Raw genomic sequence first — 25,468 nt, forward strand, 5'->3', positions numbered from 1 at the left:
AGCTTCTAAAATGATCTGCAAGGAGAACAAGTCTTTAAATAACTCCAACAACAATTATACAACATGAAGTGATAAATAGTCAGATTTAAAAAACCATTTTTAACATTGTTGAAACATTCACTGTTGTTGTTCAGTAGTAGATCAGATTTGCATCTGGTTGAGAAGTGGGCTCTTGACCAAGTTCTTGGATCCTTGTCACGCAGCCAAGCCTCAGCAGATTCTAACAGTGACCTTATTTCATAAATTGCTTCTTCAAATTGTCTTGGAAAAGTTACTTTAACAGCTTTCTAGTAAGTAAGACGCATAACTTGGCCTCTAAATCCTTCCATATTTTTAAAATTGTTGTAAAGATGTATGGCACAATTTTTTGCTTCAGCATTAGGGAACAACAAAGAAATCGCTTCTATTAAACCCTGTAAAACAATTCAAACAACATGCTAAGCAATCATTTTTATATAAACAATTTAGCCTATACTATGACTTTATAGTACCTTTTGTTTGTCAGATATGAAGCATATGTTGTAGGAATTGTCGATCTCCAAATCCCTCTGTAACAACTCGAGGAACCAAAACCATGATTGTTTGTTTTCACTCTCAACTACAACAAAAGCCACTGGATATATACAATCATTGGCATCAACCCCAACAGCAGCAAACAAATGTCCACCATAATATCCCTTCAGCCAACACCCATCTAACCTTATAATTCTCCTACAACCAGTTAACCAACCTGATTTGCATACTTCAAGGCATATATAAAGCCTCTGAAATAGCCTATAGTCTAATTTACAGATGGTTGTTGTACTAGGGTTGCTTCTCCTTAACTCAAGTAAATAATCATATATATTGGCATATTGGGTTTTGTGATTCCCTTGAACTAGTTTTAGAGCCCTAATCTTAGCCCTCATACATTTAGTCCGAGACACTATTGTTCCAAAATCCACCCTAATATCATTTTGTACGGATGTTAAGGAATAATTGAGATCAACTTGAAATTTGTGTAAATAATGTCTAGCCATCCACTTTGAAGTAATATTCTTATTTTTCATTACCTTGCTACACTTATGGTGGTTGACTAAGGTCTTAATTTGCCAACTCTCATCCATTGGATCCTTGGGATTTAACTTGGATGCCCATAACGTCTATGGACAACTAGGTGCACAGACTGTTTTCACCCTAAGCTTGTCATTCCTAGTTAGTTTGGTTACTACCCTATTTATCCTCTCATATTGTTTAACTACATCTTTTAAAATGTCTCTACTAGGGAAAACCAAACCCTTTATCAATATAGGGTTCCTCATATCAGTTTGAGGATTGAATAGAGGGTACTTTTTATTCCCATATTTATCATAATCCACGTCATTATTCAAATCATCATCACAGTTACTATTAAAATCATCTTCTAAACTCCAAAAACTTGAACCCAGTAAGTGGTCTAACTCCTTCTGTATCATTTCACTTACTAGTTCAACCTTTAGTTCATCTACCCTATCACCATCAGACTCAAAAGAATCAGAATGAGAAGTACCTGACTCATAAGCTTTATATGAACTATCATCTGAGTCAGACGCTTCTCCTCCAAAATCTCCCCCTAAAGTATTTTGTTCAACTTCAAACCTTAAACCAAAAAAAAAGAAAATAAAACATTATATTAGTATCAAAAAATTGCACAACAACTCAAACCTGAAAAAACATTATCTCAACTTCAGTTCAATTTCAAACAACATCAGTAATGAATTTATGAACATTTTAGGACAATCGGACAGCAGTCGATATTCACATTTGGACAACATTAAAATACATAATCTAGAACATTAAAACAGTAATCATTATTCACATCTTGACACCTGAGTTAAAATGAAAAGCTGAACATATACATTTGCATCAAACTACACCTGAGTTAAAATTAAAGTCTATGTTTTGGGAGACAGCAACATAATTATTTTCCATCTCTTCAAGAAAGTTCTTTTGTGAATCTTCAGTGTAACAAGTCTGGTTGATCTCTTTCTTGCTTTAATATCGTCCCTGGTAGAAGCTTTTGTATTAAAATTTGGGTTGCCATATCATTTCTATTACATGGCATTGTTGTTACCCATGTGTATGTCTCATGTCTGTGTAGTTTATAATTTTCAAAACTCATATTTTAGTGGGTAAGTTCAGGAATTTAAAATAAATGGCATATGAATAGATGTTTAAATCCTCGCCTATCATGGGAAATTGAATAAATAAAAACTATACAGTAGAAAGTGTAGAAGATAAATCAGTTTATCTCAGTAATTATGCGATGGGATTCTTTACAGAGAAGCTGTGGGGTATATGCTCAAAAACTAGCTTTAAGATAGAGAAGAAAAAGAATTGTAGATGATTTGTTTTTCAAATGCCAGCTTCACCACATAGTTACATGATGTATACATGCATATGCACTCATGAACTCACATATATTAAAGCTAAATCCCACTGTGTTCATGGTCTAATCTAATCCCTTTTAAATTGTGGTGTTCCTATCTGTTTTCTATGATTTTTTAAAAAATTGGACTAGAGTGCAGGTATCACTAGTAGTTTTCATCGTTTGAGCTTTTTTTTTAAAATATTTACTGATTCTTGATATTTGAAATTGTTGATCAGAGGTGCGTGTATATTTCTTCTGATGGAGGTTGAGTTTGTCGACCATTGGTAATAGTTGACAAGGGAGTATCGAGTATCAAAACACCATATGAAGGAGTTGCTGGTAAGAGTTATGCTTCCTATTTTATCCAAAGAGAATAATCTTGTTTGAAAACTAATTCTAAATTTTGTGCTTAACAAGGATGGTGTCTGTGAAAAAACTAGAAAATATAATGATTTATTTGGAATAGCACAGAATCAATAGAAAAAGTGATTCCAGTTACAAGACCATCAATGCCACGGACTGCAATTCAACTAATTAAGCAAAAATATGCGGGTAAATAAATGAAAAAGATAAGTTAAACACCAAAACAGCATTCAACCCAAGTATTTTCATATATCAGCAACTTCAAGTCGAATGAAAGAAGATAATCCAAGTACTAAGCAGAAAAAACTAATAACATAGAAATATAATTTAAAGAAAACAAAAGCTACTAACCAATTAGCTCTGAATCGAAACTTACCTAAGACCAGAAAAAAAAAGATAGCAAGGTAATTCAGCTCAAAATCAGCAGTAAGAAAGAATAAAATGGAATACCCACAAAGAGATTGTGAACGTACAAATTGATTCAGATTAAAAAAATTTGATTGAGCAACCAATTATTCAAGAACTGTGAAAAAACTAGAAAATATAATGATTAGGAACAAGAACAGTGAAAGTAACAACCCTTTTCTAAAAAATTTACAATTAGCTTGAATGAAACAGGTTCATGAAAACATGTTTCTGGTTGCATTTTATGGGATGTCTACCGACGCAAAATAAAATACATGTTCACAAACAATTTCAAAAAGTCGAAGAAAATATCAAGAATTTTAATTTAGGGTTTTCATTAAACAATAAAAATTCAATCTTTTGTTTTTCAATATTGAATAAAAGAGACAGAGGAATGCAAAGAAGACATATCTGAACTCTCCATTGAATCTATCTTTATGAAGCAGTCAATTTGATTTCAACTATTTTGATCTTAATAATAGTTTTTCCAGTCAAATGAAAAAAAAAACCTAAAAAAAAAATAGACGAAAAAAAATTAAAAAGAGGAGATGAACAGTTTTTTCAGTTAAGGTTTAGGTTTAAAAATTTTAATTAATTAATTTTTTTAATTTAAAATCTATTTTCATCCCATTTAGAAATCCAAATTGGCACTTAAAATCTAGTTGGACTCATAGGATTACTGTTAGAGAGATAACGGAATTTAACGGTAGAGTGATCACTTCGTAACAAAATAATAACATAAGTGACTAAAACGTAACATTTCAAACATAAGTGACTAAAATGTAACCTGAGGCAAACAAAAATGACTATTTTTGTAGATTACCCACAATTTAAAGTGAAAAATGTATTATTGGAATAGATCATGAGATGAATGAGTAAATGTATGTGGGTTGGTTTGGTTAATGACTATACAAGTTGAGTATGATATGATTCGATAAATGGTTAAATATAATGTACACATGACGTTGTTATCTAAAGTTAAGTACTAGACCATTAAGTAAAGTTATTATTGCCGAATGTACTTTTATTGTTTTAGTTATGTGAGATATTGGTTATTAAGTTATCAAGTGAATAATATAATGTTTCATAAATAAATGATATAAAATGTTCTTATGGATTAAAATGTAATAAGTTTGTTTATACATTAGTATTTGACTAGCAAGAATGTAATTGAAAATTTTGAATTCCATACTTATTAAGCATAAGTATTTTAAATGTTAAAGCATGATTGAATTTTAATTGATTAAGTGAAGTATATGTTTAATAATTTATTTGAATGTGTTTTGATTTATAAGTCGTGTGATATTGTTTATTAAATATTAAATACATGTGTATTGTTGTGATTGAATTACGAAGCATGAAATATAATGAATGTCTGTTTTGAGTTATGTTCTGTTCGGTAATGCTTCGTAACCTTAATCCGGCGACGGATACGGGTTAGGGGTGTTACATTCTCGGTGTTTCTTTTTGCAGGGCCATTAATTAGATGGAATATGCAATGAGGAAGCTAAACAGATATGCCTTTATGAGCTTTTAGGTGGTGCTTTGGTAGCTTTGAGATGCTCGTAATATGGAGATTACTCAAAGTCAAGGCGATGGCTCCATGAGATGCACTAATTAGGGACAGACGTTGCAAAAGAACTTCAGGGTGCAAGATTTGTTGTATGCGTTGTTGCTCCCCATTCGCTCCTCTATTGTGAAATGGTAAGCACCCAGTGGAGATGTGTTCAAGCTTTATGTGGATGTTGCCTAGAGATCAACCGGGAGAAAAGTAGCTTGCGAAGTGATTATACGCAACTCGAAAGGCCTGGTTAGAGCTGGTTGTGCCTCATGCCTTACTCTTTCTACTGAAACTCAAGTGGTTGTTGAGGCCCTTCTCTTTATTAGAAATCATGGTTTTCATCTGTTATGCTCTCTTATTTCTAGGTTTAATAATCGACCTTTGGACTTATCTTTATATGAGTATGGTCAAATCTTTGAGGGGCATGTAGATTTTGTGTTGGATTTTATTTTGTTTCTTTCCATTACATTCCTAGGCTGGCCAATGGAGTTCCCCAAGGCCTTACCTATTGATCTCGAGATTTTGAATTGGGCTGTCTCGATGCCATTCACCTGTTGGTATAGGATGACGCTATTGCAGCTTAATTCACTTTCCTCACGGGATTTTGCTTAAAACGATAGCTAAAACAACAAATGCACTAATACTCAACAAAACGATAATATGGTCACCTGCCCCTACACATACAGAATACGTCAACAACAAATGCAGCAAATACACAGCATGATACAAACAGTAGCCACCATAAAACATAGCTAAAACAAATTTTGATAACCACCATGCCAAATCACCAGAATCAATAACCCAATCCAGGGGGCTAAATGTGAGAACCCGTCATTGCAAGCCAAGCCAATCAATTTCCACCAGGATATCCCTTGGAATGGACCGAATCCAAGTCTCAACTTAAACTAAAATTTGTCAGCATTAAAACACCAGCAGCAGGGATGCAACTCGACACAAATCTCAATTAAATAAACCGAAAGCAAGTTATGAGTTGTAACAATCTCAGACTTGACCAACTTATCTGTATCTTCATTGGCTAATCTCGGAATCTGAGAGATGAAACACCTCCTAGCCAGGGAGTGGATAATATATATTTCTATAGATACAAGGAGCCTTCCAAGAGTTCCGAACCCACAACAACAACACTGATGCAATCAAAATTAGATTTCCCTTCAAATCGTTATTATTTTTTCTTTGCTTAGTAGTCTCCAAATATAAACAATTTCAATTCCAAATTTTTGAATCCCACGGCTTTAGGGACAACTTTGGTCGAGTCTGCAATATGTTCAGGTAAAATCCATCCTTTTTGCAACGTGATTATGGTTGACCGATTAGTTGACGTAAATTTCTACTCCGAAACTTCCTGGCAAAATCGCTGGAGAAATGAAAAAAACCAATAGACTTAGAAGTGCAGCAAAATACTAATGAAAAGCCCCCATCATTTTCAAACATTTTTTATTACTTGCACTTCGAACAGATACGTTCTTGTTTTTATAAGTTCCGACCACCAGTTTTGACCTGCGCCTCCGCCCTCCACAGGCATTTATTTTATCAAATTTATTGGCCAATAAATAATTAACAGATTTAGTTTGGTCCAGTTCCATCACAAATACATAAAGCACTAATAGCCGCTAACGACGCGGGTTGATGTAAGTAGCTATTCCTGTAAATCAATTGTCGGATCAACATTTTATTAATAGAGTTTAATTTTTGTTGTTTTAAATTTATTTATTAACTTTAGTAATGTTTAATTTGAAGTTAATTGCATCAAAAAATTTTAAACTATGTCTAAATTAATCTTTAAATTTTAAATTATTCTAATTACAGTTTTAAATTATTGAAGTTATATTAATTAGATCTTTTATTATAAAATTGTTAATTTCATTGTTAAATGATGTATCAAATCTTATGTGACAATTTAAAATAAAAATTATAAGAAAAATGAATGTTATAAAAGTGTATATTTTAAAATTTTAGTTTTGATGTTTTAGAACTTTAATAAAAGCTTTAATGTTTATTCTTTAATTTTGTTTTAAGATTTATTTTATTTTTAATTTTTATTTTTAAAGTTTATGTGACAATGTTTTATTTTTTAAATCATTTTAAATTTAGTCATATAAAATTTAGCCTACCATTTAATGATTTTAATAATAATAAGACATGATTAATATAACATTGATAATTTAACGATGTGTCTAAAATATTTTGAAATTTAGGGACTAATTTAAAATAAAAATCATAATTTAAGGATCTCTAGTACAATTAACTTGAAAAATTAATGTCTATAAGGGTGAGTTTAGAAGGGCAGTTCGTTTATTTGCAATTAGTGTAAAAATAACAGTGGCAATGAGATTAGATGCTATAGCGATATTTTAGCGTGAGATAAAAAATAAGTTAAACGCACCGCATCGCACCCAATCGTCCATCCAAACCCAGTCTAAGGCTTCATTTGGGTTGGATTTTACCATGGTGAGATAGAATATTGGGTGAATATTCCTTTTCGTTGCACTGGTTTCTTGTTTGAAAGATCTGAGATGCGGTGCAATTGAGCACTCTCACCACACTGTTGCTCTCAATTTTCATTGGAGCCATAGGTTCCAGTGGAGAAAAAGCTGAGGTCGATTTCTTTATTACTCTTGTTCTTTGTTTTTTTTTTTTTTTGAGTTTTATAGAAAGTAAAATATTATTAGATATTATTATATAATTTTTATATAACAATTTAATAAATATATAAATTTATTGTCATAAATATATAATTTTAATTATTATTTAATATAAAATAATTTAAATGTATTTTATTATTTATTATGAATATAATTTAAAAATATTTAAATTTTATTGCATATGATTTTAATATTTTAATTATCATTTTATAAAAAATACAATTTTATTTTATGTTATATTATTTAATATTAATATAAATTTAATTATTTATTTTATTATAAATACATTGTAAACTAATGTCTATAATGGTCATTTTTTATTTTTATCTCATCGCTACAACTGCGTTTGAATCCAAACACACGTTCACCACTACAATATACAATCTACTACTACAATAGTTAATCTTACCACCACGAAAGTCCAAACTAAGCGTAATTGATTTTATCATTCAACGTTTGGTTTAGATGATGTAACCCGTTTAAACATTTGTTCCTCCGGATCTTCTGTGTTTGATTCCTTTGTTCATCTTTTATCTTTTTAATTTAACCCTTTACATTCATGCTTCCAGGTTCTTTCGTTGGCATTTGCAAAAATAGATCACCAATTTCGTACCACACACGCGCTTCTTATTATAGCCAATTATGACTTCTAGCTCGGTCTAAATTTTAAAGTCTATAGTCAACAGTGAAGCAGCACCTCTCTTTCCGCCGCCTTTCTCACCAACTTCCTTTCAACCACTACCTCTTCCTTATATTATATAATATAAACCCTCCCTCCCCTTCAACTCTCTCATATTGAATTTCATCAAAAATCCTAAACCTCCTTTCATTCTTCTTAATAATCTTCGCTTATTTCTATTCCACTTCTTCTTCATTAATTGTTACAATGGAGACAAAATCTCGCACTCTGGAGATCACAATTTTGTCAGCAGAAGATCTAAGAATCCATAACAAATCGGTTAAAAAGAACGCTTTCGTCGTCGTCCAGACCGACAGTTTTAACTCTAAGACGACGAAGATGAACGGAAAAGGAGGGAGCTCTCCTTCGTGGAACGATAAACTAGTGATGGACATGCCCATGCACACACGCTTCGTCACCCTCCAAGTCAAATGCAAGTCCTCAGGTGGTAGGGATAAAACCGTCGGACTTGTAAGAATACCGGTGACGGATTTTATCGGAGGATATTCTCCCGAGACTTGCTTACAGTTCTTGAGTTACCGATTAAGAGATCCAAAGGGACTCAAGAACGGAATCCTTAACGTTTCTATAAGACTAAAAGAACCCTTACAAGCTTGTTCTTCCCAGGCTGTAGCGTCTGGGCTTGGGATCCCCATCAACGGACTAAATGATTTTGGAGTTGTTACTGGGATTCCCATTTGTAGTGGCTATCCATCTACTTCTTTCTTTAGATGAAGCAATCTTTATTCAGTTGTATAAAACACAGTCAATAGGTTTTACTTCCGCGCGTTTAGTTTTCTTTTTATTTTTGACTGTAGTATCTAATTTCATCGTTATTGCCATTTTTATACTAACTAGCACTGCCGATTCAAAATAACCTTAATGTAATATAAGGAATTATGCACATACAACGGCTATGTGGAAGTGGAAGTATATGATTTAATTTGATCCAGAAAGTGAAACAGATACAGGAAAGAGGACAAGGTCTCTTTCCTATCTCGAAAGCGTCGTAGCAATTTCAAGTGAAAAAGGGTTGCATAGCATGGCATCTGCCGGAGCGGGTCTTGATAGCTTCTACATCTTAGATGGTCAATGCTGGGAAACTTCCCCCAATATTTCAGCCTTTAATTTGTATTCTTACAGCCAAGTTAGCTTAGCCCATTATTTACTATTTTTTTGAATAATTAATCAGGAAATTTTCATTAAATATATATTAATCGAATGAGACCAATATTTACCGTTCATGAATGCATGGTCCATCGCCAATCCACTGGCCCAGGTCAGTGTGCATTAATTTGATTACGTTTGGTCTGTATTTAATTTTTATATTTTAATTAGATGAATTTTGTTTATTTACTTTTTGATTTTTTAATTTTACTATTAGTCTTATATTATGCATAAAATTGTAGACTTAATTTATATTTTTTAATTTGATCATTCTTAATTGTTATACTTTTTTTTTTTAATTTTGAAATTTCAGTCTAACACAATTAGGACAACCTTTATGTAACAGTCCGTTTTGAGTGGAGTCGGAATAGTAGTTTCGGGACCACAAATTTAAGGTCAAAAAAAATATTTTAATATTATTTTATAGTCTATGGTATGATAGGAATGTCGTATGAAAGTTTCGTTAAGAAATTTCACCAATTACATATCTAATTTGTTAAAAAGGACTAGATTGAAAAAGTTGCAAAACTTGTTAATTAAAAGAAATAGTTATTAAATAGTTTAAATAGTAAATGAAGAAGGACTTTAGGCATAAATATTACTTAAGTAAATGGCTGAGGAGGCATAAGCTTAGAAAAATGACAAAATGATGTGAAATAAGGGCAAAATTGTAAATTTTGCCAAATTTAATGAAACAAATGGAAATTTAAAGGATTCTAGACATTTTCATCATCATTGTAATAGCCTAATTTTTAGTGGTGTCGAAAATAGTGATTCGAGATCACTAAATCCGACCAGTGAGTTTTAAAATTTAATAAATTAATAATTATGGGTCAAGTGTGAATTTAGAAAAAAATTTTGAATTTGTGAATTTTGTGATTTAAAAAGAATTTAATAGGTAAATTGGTCTAAAACGAGGTATCGAGACCTCAAATTCATAAGCCGAGCCATAAATATTTTTATAAATATTTATGGAGTGTCATTAAGTTAGTATAAAAATTTTGTTAGAAAATTTTAACGTTTGGATAGTCAATTAATTAAAAAGGACTAAATTGAAAATAATGCAAAATTTGTTAAATTGTGATTAAATAGATTAAGTGACCAATAAGGAGGGATTTAAAAGGCAATTAGGCCCAAATTATATGGGTTGGACGGTTGGGCAAGAAAAATCAACAAGAAAGTAAGGAGAAACAAGGGCAAAATTGGAAACTTCAGAAATTAAATATATAAAACAAAGACAAAAGTGAAAATCTAGAGATTTCTTCATAATTTATCAGCAAAAATGCCATAGGAGGTCTGAAACAAGCTATTTTCTCATATTTTTATACCATGTGATTTAAATTCTTTTTCTTTGAAATTTTTATGTTTTGTGACTTTTACAACTAGGTCCAACTATTGAATTCATTAGTTTTTGATTCCATGGGTGATTTTTAAGTTACCATGAATAATTTTGGAATTTTATGATGAATTATTATAGATTTTAAGTTTTAATTTCATTATATTATGATTTTATTAAGTGATTTTAGTAGAAAATGATTTTTAGGACCTAATTGTGAAAAAGTTAGGAATTGGGGTTTTGTACTTAAATTCTGAATATCAAAGGCTGTATAGTAGTATAAAGTGATTAGATAAAGTGTTATTGGAGGAAAAATTTGTTCAATTAAAGTGTTAATTGAGTAGGGACTAAATTGTAAAAATTGTAAATTCTGGGGTAAAAGTGTAATTTTGAAAATTGAAGGGCATAAATTGCGAAGTGAATTAGTATTGAATTATATGCTAATGAATGGAAAAATTTATATTATAGATCGGGAATTCGAAAATAAACGAGGAAAAGAGAAAATATCAAACTAGTCCCTGAACTTTTACAACTCTTATAAATTGGCCCAGGTAAGTTCATACGGCTGAACTTTTATGATTAATTGTTAATGTGGGAATGATATATTGTATCAATTCGTATATTGTTGTTGAATTATGATTATGGTAAAAATAAGAAAAAAAATGAGATTGTTAGTTCAAATTAAGGGATATGCAGGATTGAGTACATACGTTCGGTAATCATTGATGAATTGACGAATAAGTCCATGGTGAATCCATGGCAAATTGTGAAAAGTAGGTATGGTGTTTCAGTGAAGAAAACCATATTGAGTTGTGAAAAGTAGATATGGTGTTTCAGTGAAGAAAACCATACTGAGTTGTGAAAAGTAGGTATGGTATTTCAGTGAAGGAAACCATACTGAGTTATAGCATTGTAAAAGATTCAAGCAAATCGTGGTATCGGACAAACGATGTACTCAAATCCGTAAGACGATCTTTAATTTGAAAAGTATTTAAAAATGCAATTGAAGCTAAATGTTGGGATATAAGTTGACATCTGATATTGAGTTCGATTTAGTAAATTCATTGTTTGAGATTGTGGTTGGCAGGAAATATTGAATTTTTATTTGTTTATTAATATTGTTAGTGAAATTTTGGTAAGATTTTATTATGAGCCTATGAACTTACTAAGCTTTCTGCAAGCTTACTTGTGTGTGTTTATTGTTTCTTGTAGATTGATATATATATATGTTCGGAGGATCGGATCTACATCAACGATCACACTATCCAGATTTACTCCGGTAGATTTTGTTAAACAACTTTTTGATTTTTATGGCATGTATTGGGACTAGGTCGTTTTGTGTGTATTCTTATGATATGACTAAGGAGTAGCAAGTAAATTTTCGATAATGAATTAACTATTGAATTGGTTATATAAGAACGTGATTTGTGTTGTGTATGCTTAAATGATAGTTAATACAAAGAAATCATAAAAGAGTAAAAATTTGCAATGGAACAGTTTTTGAACAGCATCATTGACGTGATTTTGAAAAATCACCAAAAATGGTGGAAATTTAATTAGAGAGTGAATAAGATATAGAATTAAATTTGAATGAGTCTATTTTCATATGAAAGAAATAGAGTAAGCAAAAGAGTTGCATATTTTAGATATTTGAATTTTAGTGAGACAGGATCAGAATAGCTTTTGAAATCCCCTGTTCTGACTTTATAAAATCATTAAAATTGTACAAAAATAATTTGGAGTTATAATTTATATTTTAGATTCCTTAGTGAGTCTATTTTCAATAGAAACAAATGATAATGTTATCCAAATTCTGTACATTGAGATAATTAATTTTTAGTGAAGAGGGATCAGAGTTGTCGAACTGTGAAATAGGGGAAATTTAAAGAATAAACTGTACTAATTGGCTAAACCAAAAATTCTGAAAATTTTATGGTAAGAAGATATATGAGTCTAGTTTTAGGGAAAATTTACGGGTCTAAATTTTGAGTTTCGTAACTCGATTTATAATTAAATTAGTGACTGTTGCGCAGGTGGATAGTTTTATTGTGAATAGTGAAATAAATTGTTTTAATTTGATTAAGTATTCGGAAAATTTTTAATGTTCCCGGTTTGGACCCGAACCATTTTTATTGCATGATTTAGGGTCTTGAGATTCCTTTTTAGGGAAATATTGAATAAGCGTGAGTGAATTAATTTTAAAAGCAAATTTTTATGCTCTGAACTAGTAAGTTAAGTCAGGTAATGCCTCGTGCTCGACTCCGGCAACGGTCTCGGGTAAGGGGTGTTACAATCATTTTCAGTTCTAAAATAGACATTGAAGAGGTTTTAGGCTGGTTTTTCAATTTGTGCTTCTTGTAAGTTCAATTCTTACCCGTTTCTTATAATTTTTATGTTTTTGTGATTGTTACAATTAGGTCCAATTAACCTTTACCTTAGTTTTTGATTTTATTGAAAATCTTGGAAGTTACCATTGATGTGTTCATATGATTTTAGTTATTAGATGATGAATTTGAGATGTTGATGAGTATTTAAAAGTATTTTATTAAATAATTTTGATGAAAACATGATTTAGGGATTAAATTGAAAAGATGTTCATTTTATGGTAAATTCTAAATTTTATGGAATTCATGGGTTTCTAATGTTATATATGAAAATTTCTAGGCTTGGAATGAAGATTAAATTTCATGAATTTCATTTTCCGAGCCTAGGGACGAAATCGAGATTAATTAAACGTATAAAGGCAAAATAGTAATTTTGCCTAAGGTGTGAATTAGATTGAAATGAATGTAAATTGTATTAAATTGATGCTACTTCATTCATATAGATCTGGATAGACCAAATACGGAGTTAGATCGAGGAAAAGAAATGGTGTCGGATTAGTAAATTTTGCATACACGAATATTGTCGAGGTAAGTTCATGTAACTAAATTGTATATTTATATTTTTGAATTGAATGTTGTGTATGTGAATTAAATTGTGTAATTGACATGTATGAAAATTGAACACACATCCAAATATATATGACAAGTATTAAGTCCCGTTTGAATAAATGAATTCGATGGATACAGGGTTCCCAAATGGACTGTGGTCCTTTTGCGGACACACCACAGCTCAAAAGAGCATCCCATTATTAGCTCTTATGACCTCCCCAATATATGGTTCTTGCGAGCTTCCCATTAATAGCTCTTCGGAGCATCCCGATTGGTTGTGATCCTACATGTGTTATGGACACACCATAGCTCTTATGAGCGTCCCGATATATGGCTCTTCGTGAGCTTCCCGAGTAAAGGCTCTTTGTGAGCTTCCAGATTAATGGCTCTTCGGAGCTTCCCGATATTGGCTCGCTTGAACCTTCCCAATATTGACTCGTATGAGCTTCCTATTAATGGCTCATTGGAGCTTCCCATTATATGGCTTGAAAGAGCTTCCTGTTTATGTGCTTGTATGAGCATTCCCGAATATGAATTGACGGACTACAGATTTGTACACTTCAAGTATACTACCCATGTATCCATCGATATTTCAAATGATTCAACGGGCCAAGCTCTGACATAAGACCACATGAAATTGAAGTGAACCATTGACCAAAAATACTTGAATTACATGAAATTGATATATGAACACAAGATGTGAAAAGTCTATGTATATGGAAGCTTGATATTTAATGAGTTCATATATGTTTCTTGATATACATATGTAATACATGACTAACATGTTTGATGAAGTTATATGTTTAGGCTATTGGCCAAATTGTTGAATGTATTTTGTATACTTACTTTTAATGTAAATGAATGGTAAGTTAATTCCCGTTATACGAACTTACTAAGCATTAAATGCTTACTTGGTTTTATCTCTTCTATTTTATAGTACTCGGAGGTTCGTAAAGGTTGGAAGCGGGTCGGAGCAACATCACACTATCTCTCGGGCTTTTCGGTATATGTAATATACTAAAACTTGGTTATAATGGCATGTATAGGATAGTTTAGCCAATGTTGGTATATATATGTTTTAATTGTAACTAGCCATTGGGATGGCTAATGATGGCATGTTTTGATGTATATTTATATGTGAGGATATATCATGTTTGATATGTGTGTGCTTAGTATGGTTGCGTTGGATTTAGTAAATTAGACATAAACATGTATAAGTATGTGTTTGATTAATATGGTAAGTTTATACGTTTGGACAAATAAGTAAGTTTGTAACTTGAACATATGAGATGATATATCATGCATAAGATTTGGTTTTGGCTAGATTCAAATGTGTGGAATTTGCTTGAGGATGAGTTAAAATGTTGTTGTAGGTGAAAGACAAGTTGGGTGAGAAAAGTGGCCTTGAAAATGACCTATTTTCGTCCACATGAGCAGAGACACCGGCGTGTGTCTTGACCGTGTGTGACTCACGGCCTAGCACATAGGCGTGTGATCTGGCTATGTGTCCCCTGTATCTTTAAAATTGAGAAACAGAATGCTCAGGTATTTTCACAAAGCCTAGCACACGGGCGTGTGGCTTGGCCGTGTGACCTTTGCACCTAATTAATGCAAATTAAATTGTTCACACGACCTAGCACACGAGCGTGTGGCTTGCGGGCTAGGACACTGCCATGTGCCCCTATTTCGAATACCCGCAAAGCCTGAGACATGGGTGTGTCTCTTGGTCGTGAGAGCCACACGGCCTGGCCATACGGGCATGTGTCCCCTGCACCTAAGAAAAATTTTGATATTTTGCGAAAAATTCTCAGAGTTTCCAATTTAGTCTCGACTTGTTTCTAATGCATATTTTGGGCTTCGAGGGCCCATATAAGGGACAATATGATTGAATATGATTGATTTATGATATGAATAGTAAATTATATGAAATAACTGTATTTGATTTGTAAATTTCGGTAATGCTCTGTAACCCTGTTCTGGCGACAAATATGGATTAGGGGTGTTACATCTTAAATTTGTTTATTAGTTTCTTTTTAATAATATGACGAAATAGTAAGGTAACATGACATTACAAATGTTATAATATGTTTGCCAATAAAAGTACCACGGAGGCCCCTTATATTAGGAGCCAAATTGCATTTTACCCTCTCTACTAAAAAAATGGATAAATCAATCACTGTGCATTAGATTAAAGAGTAAAAGAGCCATGTACATCAGCATGAGATACACGTGACACTATTTGGTTATTGTTTCAGTCATAACATTTTTTAACAATAGAAATAGATGAACTTTTTAACATAAAGGACGAGTTTGGCCTTTGATTTAACGTACATGGATTAACATATTTTTAAGTAAAGAGAACAAAATGCTATATGACACCTGATATAAAAACCTTCATGAAATTTTCACCTATGTTTGCCTCATAAAATTTTGAAAATAATAAAATGAATTAAAATTGAGAGATTTATGCGTTGATATCGTGGCGAATCTAGAGGGGGGGCTAGCAAGGGCCCCAACCCTCTAAAATGGATTTTTTTTCATTTAGGTCCCTTAAAATTTTAAACTAGTAATGATAAAATTGCATTTTGGTCCCTCCAAAAATGATAAAAAAATTGATTTAATCATTTAAATTTTATAAATATATAAGTTATTAAAATGGTAAAATTACACTTTTACTATCATAAAAATATACAATTTAATTCCGCCCTCCTAAAAAAATGTTCTATATAAATTTTGTATTTGGAAAATATGATAACATAATTTTAAAGATAAAGTAGATAATTATTTTCTTAGGATAAACCTCAAAATTATACATGAACTTTGATTTAATGTGCAATTGTAAACATGAACTTTAATTGTGGTTCAAATGTATGATTGAAACTTTAATTTTGATTTAATCGTGCATATTCAAAGAAATAAATATATCAATTTATTTTTATATTGGATAAATATAATTACTCATGTATGCAATATATATACATAAAATGATCTTATATCATTAATTGTGTTAATTATTTACAATAATTTGATCAAATAAAAATTCATGTACAACATTGAACAAAATTAAAATTTATGTATACAATTACACATTAAATCATAATTCATGTATGGTTTTAAAATTTATCCTTTTTCCTGTTGAGGAGAAGTTACGTAGACAATAATTGGCCCTTTTATTTTTTTGCTAAACTAAATTTGGCTTTTTAAGAATGTAATTTTTACCCAAAAAAATAAAATTTCCTTCTTTTTAATAATTATTTTGTTAATTATCTTTGGTGAATTAAAGTCACAATAATTATATATTTTTCATTTTTAATTATAAATATTTTAATAAAAAAAATTTGTAATTGAATTGACACTGTTTTTAATTGAAAATGAAATTTGATGGCTTGTAGATTTAAGTAAACAGATAACAGTCATCTTTCCATTAGCAAAATGGAAGAAGATCTTAAACAGATTGCAGGACATGTTTGGGTAAAATCCATCGTTTTTGCAAGGTAGTTGTGGTTGACCTAAATTTCTACTCCAAAACTTCCTGGCAAAAGCGCTGTAGAAAAGGGAAAACCAATGGACATTTTTTTATTACTTACATTCCAACACAAATGTTGTGGTTTAGACCCTCTGCAGGCATTTATTTTAGGTCCACTTCCATGCTGACGACTGCCCGCTGATGTAAGTAGCTCTACATGTAAATCAATTGTTTGATGGAAGTTTTATTAATTAATAGTTTCATTTGGTTTGTTTTAATTTTATTTATTTTCTTTAATAATGTTATAAATAAGATTTTATAATTTATTTGTTAGAAAAACAAACTGAATTGATGTTTAAAATAATTTTGTATTTTACCTTCTGCTTAATAATAGGTAAATTAATCATTGTACATTAAATCAAAAAGTAAATTAATCCTTTGTTAAATTTTTTTATCTATTTCTATTATTAAGTGATGATGTAACTGACGGAGCAACAAGAAAATGATATCGACATTTATCACGTCAACAAATATTTTAAATAATTGTAAATAATTATAAAAAATATTTTAAAATTTATTAAAGACAACATAATGAACTTGAAAATTGGTTATCCATGCTTAAACGAGTCTAAACAATCATTTACCCAAATTTATTCTAGAATGGTTTCTTAAATAATTATAAAATTTATAAAAATAATTTAAAATTATTCAGAAATATAAAAAGATGATTAATTTTTAGAAAGTAATAATGAAACCTTATTACGAAAGGTTACTATTTTATATATGTATATATATTTGAATTATAAGAAATATTAGGAAATAATAAATTAGGATGTATCAACTTGTTTAATTAAAAATACCAACGATATGTATATATATTTGACTACTTTAAGAGTTTTTATAGTTTATAAAAAATTGGTTTTAAAAAATTAATAATTATTTATGATTTCTTATAATTCTAAATAATTTTGTATAAATTTTAAAAATTCACTCTAAAATTAACCTAAAATGATTGTCCAGTTTCATTTTAGTAGACAATCATTTATCATATTTTAATATTTTTTATAATTCTTAATACTTTTTAAATAATCTTCAGCATAGCACCTTATTTAATGGTTTCTATATCCTGATTGCTGGTTTTGGCCTGGGGTGTTGCCCTCTACAAGATATGTGCTTCAATGGACGTTTTGATCATGCAAGCGGTACGTCATAAGTATAACTTGTGAAATAGATTTACGTACGAGGTGATTTCATTCCCTTACTTGTTCTGCTCTTCCTACATATCTGGTCTCTTGTATAATTACTCCCCATCTGGTGGTTGATTTTGTAGCTGTGTCTTATTGTTTTCTCTGCAAGGGAAAAAGGAACACTAATATGTGTCATTTTGGAAACTTTCTACTGTGACTGATGAAGTGGAAACTGTATCTCCACTGACATCATCTTCACAGAAGGGCAACCTATCCTAAGATCTCCACCCAATGTAATCACTTGAAGGCTACATCTATCAATATGCCTACTTATCTTGTAAATTGGTTGTCAAGCTTTTCCCAAAGTGACAATACTCTTTCTTATTCATCTCTCGACAGATAAAGGTCAGGGAATTGTTGTTGGTTTTAATGAATGCTCTCTAATTGATTGGTATAAGGTCTGCAATGCATTTGTGTTTTTGGATGTTGGTTTTACTCTTAGTGTATGAAGGAGTGAAATCTTTTTGCAAGGAAGAAGATGCAGCTCTTCCCGTTAGTGCTTAAGTTGCAGCTGAGCAGTTTATCTCTGAGAAATGGACACATTTGGGTATCCTAAGTAGTATGGACCCATTGTCTGCTGATGGTGCTACAATGCTTGTGCTGCCCTTCACTGAAGATGAGGTTTGGAGAGTGATTTCCATTAGCGATGGGGACAAAGCCCCTGCTCTTAATGCTTTCAATTTAAACTTTTACGACAGAGGAGGTTATGAAATTCAAGAACAACACCTTCTATTCCGGTCAATGCTGCTGGGAAACTACACTTGATCCTTAGTCGATGCCAGTCGTGATGCTCATTTTTATTTAATGCCAAGTTAGCTTAGCCCATTATTTACTTTTGTTTTGAATAATTAATGAAGAAACTTCCATTAATCCAATGATAAAAGATATTCATAATAATGAATCGTATGGTCCATCGCCAAATACACCACGTCATTGTGTATCAATTTGATAATGGAAGCAATTTTTTGGGCCCTGCCATACATACCTGTCTTCATAGTCTTACGAAAAGTATATAAAATTTTATCGAAAAAGCAACAGGCACCGGTGGTCAAGTGGTAGAATACTACCCTGCACAGTACAGACCCGGGTACGATTCCCGGCTGGTGCATTTGAGCTGTGAAGATCTCTGTGCTTATGTGATCGCTAGGGTTTATTATACTCATCTGAACTTAAAGATGACATTAAGAGTATCTAAGCTCTTCTCTTTTTAATTTTTATTTTTAACTTCTACTCAGTGTTTACTGTTTACATACATGATGAATTTGGAAATCTGAAACCGTAAATAGGTCGAAATCCAAATATTAGATTCACTTTCGTACGTAAAACATGATTCCCTAGAAAAATAAGTACTTCATTAATAACTAAATTAAAGTGATTACCTTAACTCGGAGGGAATCAAAGGCAAAAGAAGCTGGGAAAAAGCATTAACTGTATGTAGTATATTAACAATTTCAAAAACACTCCAAATGGAAAACAAAAAACACATCTGCCTTTGTTGCAAAACCTGTTCTATGCTGATGTATAGTCATATAATTACATTTACATACAAGCAGGGAACTGCAAACAGGCAGTGTTAATTCCTGCAATTAGGGTTTTCTAAACCTCTTCGCTCACCTTTAGAATGTTGAACTTGCAGAGAGGACATGTAGCATTGATGTACAACCACTTGTCTATACAGTTGCAATGGAAATGGTGATGGCAAGGAAGTTCGCGCAACTCGGTCCCATCTTCATAAGCAGAAAGGCAGATGCAGCATTCCTGTATTATGATTGGCACATAAATTTATGTCAAAATCGTGAAAATTCATTCTTCGAAAGGCCAGAACAACACTACTTTTCAAATGCCAGATAGAAGGCTACCAGTATTTGATTCAATGTCAGATTGCAAATTGGTTATATTATGAATTGCAGCTTCCTAAAAGTTTCAATGATTTTACAAAACCAGCATCCAAGTGCACAACAGTACAGGCTACTTACAGCATCTTCACGTGAAAGAATCCGTTCAGTAGGAGTATCAGTGTTAGATTCAGTCATTATGTTATAAATTTCACCATCTACTTTTTCGAGATCAGCTGTCCTTTGAAACCTGTACTTTGGCAATCTATCAATTTCTTCATCTGTTGCTCCATCCTGTTTTTACACATTGAAGATGGTTTAAAATATGGAGAACAGCAGGGAGAGTTTAACCTTGTACAGAGATTATGAAGGATGCGGCATATATAACATATTTCTAATCACATTGATGGATTCAACAGTGAAAGCCATTACAGATTATGGCCCATAGAGTCCAAAATTACATGTTTCCTCACAGAATGTTATAATCCGTAATCACCAACTCATCGCCGAATTAGTTCATCATACACGAAAATTTTTTGTTCTACTTTGAAAAAACATCATAAAAGAAGCAATCTTCGTCTCGATCACAATCAAAAGACTAATCCACCGAAACTGAAGCTGATGAATACATCAATGAATATTCTTTAATGCAATAACAATCTGCATTATTTAAAAAAAAAAAGTTAAAAAATTTTACCCGGTCTGTAAGAGCATACAAAATTGCAATGATACAAGGAAGACAGCAGCAAACAGCAAGACCAATAAGACAGGCAACAGCAACACAGATGAATACAAACACCACATCCAACGCAAGAAATGTAACACAAAGCCTGCCCAGTTAAGAACCCATGTTAATAATCATAAAAAGTAATTGATAATAATAGAAAAAACTTCATCTTGATAGTACCAGTAAAGCTTAGGTGCCTGATGTGTCAAAACTTGTCCTTTGGCAATTATCCAGTAAAATCCAATTATCCACCAAAGAAATGAAAACATCGTATTTGCAGACTCCAAGCTCTTGGCAACTCTGCAAAATTCATAAATATTTATTGAGCATAAGCAGTATTTTGATTCTATTCCTAACTTATTCTTATATAGTTAATTTACCTGGTTTCATCTCCACTATTCAACTCCTCTGTTACATTATCCTCGGAATCATCTGCTTCACTCCCAGACTGAGAATTCAGACCCAAATCCGGATCCTCGTTGCTCTGCAAGCCCTCAACCCTCCTTTCGTTTCTTATTTTATATTCTACTGCTACGCAAGCCACGTGAAACAAACACTGTAAGCCGTAACCCCAAACCCAGAGCCTTAAGGGGACGCTGGGCTTTTCTTCAAGGCTGAGTCCCAAAACGACAACCGCCATTACCACAAACGCCATATTCCAGAGAATGTCGAGGATTATAACGGGCTTCGAGTAGGCCCAATCGCTTTGACGCTCTTCGAGTTGCTCCGCAGCGGTTTCTCGCACGCGAACCGATGGCTCACGGAGCATCAAACGACGACTGCTGGCGCGTCGGAGGAGCCTAGCGGCTGTGCCAGGTAAAGGTGGAGGTCGACGACGGAGGATGCGGCGGCTGCGGGGAAGGTGGTCGGATATGGAATGGGTCAGGAGGGGTGACGTGTCCACCGCATCTGATGGAGGTGATGTCTGAGGTAGTGCGTTTGATGGGTTCATCTCCTTCAAAATAATACAACCTTCCTGGAAATTAAGGTCGTAAGAAAAAAAAAATCTATGACGCAATTACTTAGTAATAATGATCAAAGAATCTACTTTAATGAGGAATGACTTTAAAGGAAACAAAACAAGATAATTGAATGAAAATTGGGGAAAAAAAAAAAGAAAGAAAGAAGAAAAGGTCTAAATCAAACTTGGCAGGAATTTGAATTTTGGTGGGTTTATTTGGATTTATGTAGGAAAATTTTGAAACTTTGAATTCAGATAACAAGAAAAAAAAAAGGGGGTACTCTCCATCTTATAAAAAGGCAATAACTTTAGTACAAAAGACTTGAATTATTAGTGTGAATAGGGGACAGTGGAAATGGGTTTCGAAGACGACGAATCATGACGATGAAAATACAATGATAGATAGCAACAGCCAACAGCTTCCTATTATATTATTATTTTTATTACTGTTTTAAAATTTTCTCTATTTTGGAGTAAAATTTTGATGGATAGCGATGAATGAATGAACACTCAGAAAGAGCAGAAAAAGCCAAGGAGATGAAAACAGACAAGACCGAAGGCGTCCCCTGTTATCGGAGCATCTCAATTTCATCTGTTATGATACCATGGAAGTTCCCGCCAAGTAGCTTGAGCATCAGGCGCTCCATGTAACTGTCAAAAGGACCCCACCTTGTCTCTTTTTCCGTGAAGGAGACCGTGAGCCGTATTTGGTATTTGGACCCTCAAGATATTTTTATTTCATATTTTTTACTCTTAATTCCGTATCAAATTTTAACCCTTTTCTTAATCTTCTTGTTCGTGGCTGGTTTTGGGACTTGGGACTTCCATTGCTGCTCGATCTGAAGCTTTAATGATAAAACTAAATTTCAAATTCCTGGACTTGTCTTTCAAGTCATTTCATCAATGCATTCACGTGCGAACAATGCATTTTCATTTTGCGAATTCCAGTCAATCAAAGATTGATTCCAATCGGGTTTTGAATGAATTATCTAAATCGGGTCGGATTAATGAAGCTCGGAAGCTATTTGACAAAATGCCTGAACGGGATGAGTTCACCTGGAACACGTTGATAGCTGCGTATGCAACTTCCGGGAAATTAACTGAAGCTATACAACTTTTCAAAGAAACCCCAATAAAAAGTTCCATCACTTGGAATTTACTAATTTCAGGTTATTGTCTACATGGTATGGAAACCGAAGCTTTTCATTTGTTTTCCAGAATGCAATTTGAGGGGCAAAGGCCTAATCAATACACAATGGGAAGTATTTTAAGGTTGTGTTCAACATTGGGTTTGCTTCAAAGAGGAAAACAGGTGCATGGTTATGTAATAAAGACACAATTCGAGTCGAATGACTATGTTGTTACCGGTCTTGTTGATATGTATGCGAAGTGCAATTGCATTTTGGAAGCTGAGTATCTGTTTAAAATGATGCCCAACAAGAGAAACCATGTCATGTGGACTGCCATGGTTGCTGGTTATTCTCAGAATGGAGAGGCATTCAAAGCGATTGAATGCTATCGAGATATGGTGGTTGAAGGAGTTGCCTCTAATCAGTTCACTTTCCCGAGTGTGTTAACAGCTTGTGCTGCAGTTCAAGCTCGTAATTTTGGCACACAAGTGCATAGTTTCATTGTTAGGAGTGGTTTTGAAGCTAATGTTTTTGTTCAAAGTGCGTTGATCGATATGTATGCAAAATGCAGGGATTTGGATAGTGCCTTGATAGTCTTAGAGAATATGGAGGTTGATGATGTTGTTTCTTGGAACTCTATGTTAGTGGGGTGCGTGAGGCAAGGCTGTGAAGAGGAAGCTCTCTCATTGTTCCGGAAGATGCATGCTAGAGATATGAAGCTGGGTAATTTCACATACCCGTCAGTTCTAAACTGTTTTGCTTCAACGAAAGATATGAACAATGCAATGTCAGTCCACTGTTTGATCATTAAAACAGGATTTGAGGCATACAAGCTTGTGAATAATGCTTTGGTTGACATGTATGCTAAACAAGGAAACATGGATTGCGCTTTTCAGGTTTTCAACCACATGCCAAACAAGGATGTTGTCTCATGGACCTCTCTAGTGACGGGATATGCACATAATAACCATCATGAAGAAGCTCTCAAGTTGTTTTGTGACATGAGATCGGCAGGCATTCATCCCGACCACGTCGTTCTTGCCAGTTCTTTGAGTGCTTGTGCAGAATTAACAGTTCTGGAACTTGGGCAACAAGTTCATGCAGACTTTGTTAAATCTGGCCTCCAATCATCCACTTCAGTAGATAATTCCCTCGTAACAATGTATGCCAAGTGTGGATGTATAGACAATGCAAGCAGAGTATTTGATTCCATGCAAATCCGGGATGCGGTAACTTGGACTGCACTAATAGTTGGTTATGCCCGGAATGGTAAAGGAAAGGACTCAGTAAGGTTCTATGATCAAATGATTGCTAGTGGCACAAAACCAGACTACATTACTTTTATAGGCTTACTATTTGCTTGCAGCCATGCCGGTCTTTTGGAAAGGGGTCGCTTGTATTTTGCATCAATGGAGAAGGAATATGGAATTAAACCAGGTCCTGAACACTATGCTTGTATGATTGACCTCTTGGGTCGCTCTGGAAAACTCGTTGAAGCAGAAATGTTGTTGAATGAAATGGATGTGGAACCGGATGCAACTGTGTGGAAGGCCCTTCTTGCTGCATGTAGAGTGCAGGGCAACCTGGAATTGGGGGAAAGAGCAGCAAAGAACCTCTTTGAATTAGAGTCCAAAAATGCTGTGCCATACATAATGTTGTCTAACATGTATTCTGCTGCCGGAAAATGGGAAGACGCCGCAACGATTCGAAGAACAATGAAATGGAAGGGGATCAGTAAGGAGCCTGGATGTAGTTGGATCGAGGTAAACAGCAGAGTGCACACCTTTATGTCGGAAGACAGAGGGCATTCGAGAACTACTGAGATCTATTCCAAGATTGATGAGATCATGGTTTTGATAAAGGAAGCTGGTTACGAAGCCGACATCAGTTTTGCACTCCATAACATGGATAAAGAAGGGAAGGAGCTTGGTCTGGCCTATCACAGTGAAAAACTGGCCGTGGCATTCGGACTTCTGAGCTTACCACGTGGGGCTCCGGTCCGAATTTTTAAGAACCTTCGAGTTTGTGGTGATTGTCATACTGCTATGAAATACATATCTAGAGTTTTCCATCGTCACATCATCTTGAGAGATTCTAATTGTTTTCATCACTTCAAAGGAGGACAATGCTCATGCGGAGATTATTGGTAGATAGGTTTTAGTCTAACCACGTTCCTAGTTCTCCATACACTTCTCTGATCTTCCGTTACATGTAATCTGTATTCTACACATTTTTGTATTTTTTAACCAATGTTTTTCAAACTTATAAAATCCATAACATCTTTATCATTCAATGATACAGGAACCAAATATTAAAAGTTGTCGAGTGTTTTTGTTGTGTCCTCTTAGTGAGGGAAATTGGATATTTATAAGATACAGTTATTGTTCATCGAAATGACGTCTTAAGTAGACTCCGTGCACACCAACACGTATACTACTCTAGACTTAACATATATTTATCGTACCACGTGCTTGACTTCGCATTCTCTATCTGCGAGCCCCCAGTAAGCCCTTAATTTTCTACCTTGTGGGCCCAAGTTCCTCTGCATTTACTTGGATTGTGGGTAGATAATTCAAGGTTATATTTGAATTTCAGGTCAATAACAG

The 25,468-nt window shown here is 33.2% G+C and overlaps 3 protein-coding genes and 1 non-coding gene across 4 annotated transcripts; 3 read left to right on the top strand and 1 right to left on the bottom strand.

Moving 5' to 3' along the window:
- The first annotated feature begins 8,157 nt into the window (after positions 1–8,157).
- LOC105802660 (BON1-associated protein 2) lies at positions 8,158–8,937 on the top strand. Its single transcript, XM_012634437.2, has one exon. It carries the CDS (start codon positions 8,268–8,270, stop codon positions 8,793–8,795), a length of 528 nt encoding a protein of 175 aa, XP_012489891.1. The 5' UTR covers positions 8,158–8,267; the 3' UTR covers positions 8,796–8,937.
- A 10,383-nt stretch (positions 8,938–19,320) lies between these two features.
- LOC128035186 (small nucleolar RNA snoR114) lies at positions 19,321–19,408 on the top strand. The gene has a single exon (XR_008191587.1). It is a non-coding gene; the product is annotated as a small nucleolar RNA snoR114 (small nucleolar RNA).
- Positions 19,409–19,621: 213 nt separating this feature from the next.
- Positions 19,622–22,057, bottom strand: LOC105802659 (E3 ubiquitin-protein ligase At4g11680). The gene is made up of 5 exons (XM_012634435.2): positions 21,152–22,057; positions 20,952–21,071; positions 20,742–20,874; positions 20,186–20,338; positions 19,622–19,967 (listed from the first exon to the last, which is right to left on the bottom strand). The coding sequence occupies exons 1-5, from the start codon at positions 21,721–21,723 to the stop codon at positions 19,806–19,808; spliced, it is 1,140 nt and encodes a 379-aa protein (XP_012489889.1). The 5' UTR covers positions 21,724–22,057; the 3' UTR covers positions 19,622–19,805.
- Positions 22,058–22,082: 25 nt separating this feature from the next.
- Positions 22,083–25,256, top strand: LOC105802658 (pentatricopeptide repeat-containing protein At2g03880, mitochondrial). Its single transcript, XM_052623404.1, has 2 exons — positions 22,083–22,442; positions 22,578–25,256. The coding sequence occupies exon 2, from the start codon at positions 22,583–22,585 to the stop codon at positions 25,010–25,012; it is 2,430 nt and encodes an 809-aa protein (XP_052479364.1). The 5' UTR covers positions 22,083–22,442; positions 22,578–22,582; the 3' UTR covers positions 25,013–25,256.
- The last annotated feature ends 212 nt before the right edge of the window (positions 25,257–25,468 follow it).

The sequence above is a fragment of the Gossypium raimondii genome, chromosome 11, assembly GCF_025698545.1.
Source record: "Gossypium raimondii isolate GPD5lz chromosome 11, ASM2569854v1, whole genome shotgun sequence".
NCBI lineage: Eukaryota > Viridiplantae > Streptophyta > Magnoliopsida > Malvales > Malvaceae > Gossypium > Gossypium raimondii.

Bases quoted from the DNA above. Each gene is read 5' to 3' on its own strand.
- LOC105802659 (XM_012634435.2), bottom strand. From the start codon at position 21,723: ATGAACCCATCAAACGCACTACCTCAGACATCACCTCCATCAGATGCG. The intron at 20,339-20,741 runs GTAAAATTTTTT...GTGTAAAAACAG, and splicing joins TGTATGCTCTTACAGACCGG to GATGGAGCAACAGATGAAGA. The intron at 19,968-20,185 runs GTAAGTAGCCTG...ATCATAATACAG, and splicing joins TTCTTTCACGTGAAGATGCT to GAATGCTGCATCTGCCTTTC.
- LOC105802660 (XM_012634437.2), top strand. From the start codon at position 8,268: ATGGAGACAAAATCTCGCACTCTGGAGATCACAATTTTGTCAGCAGAA.
- LOC105802658 (XM_052623404.1), top strand. From the start codon at position 22,583: ATGATAAAACTAAATTTCAAATTCCTGGACTTGTCTTTCAAGTCATTT.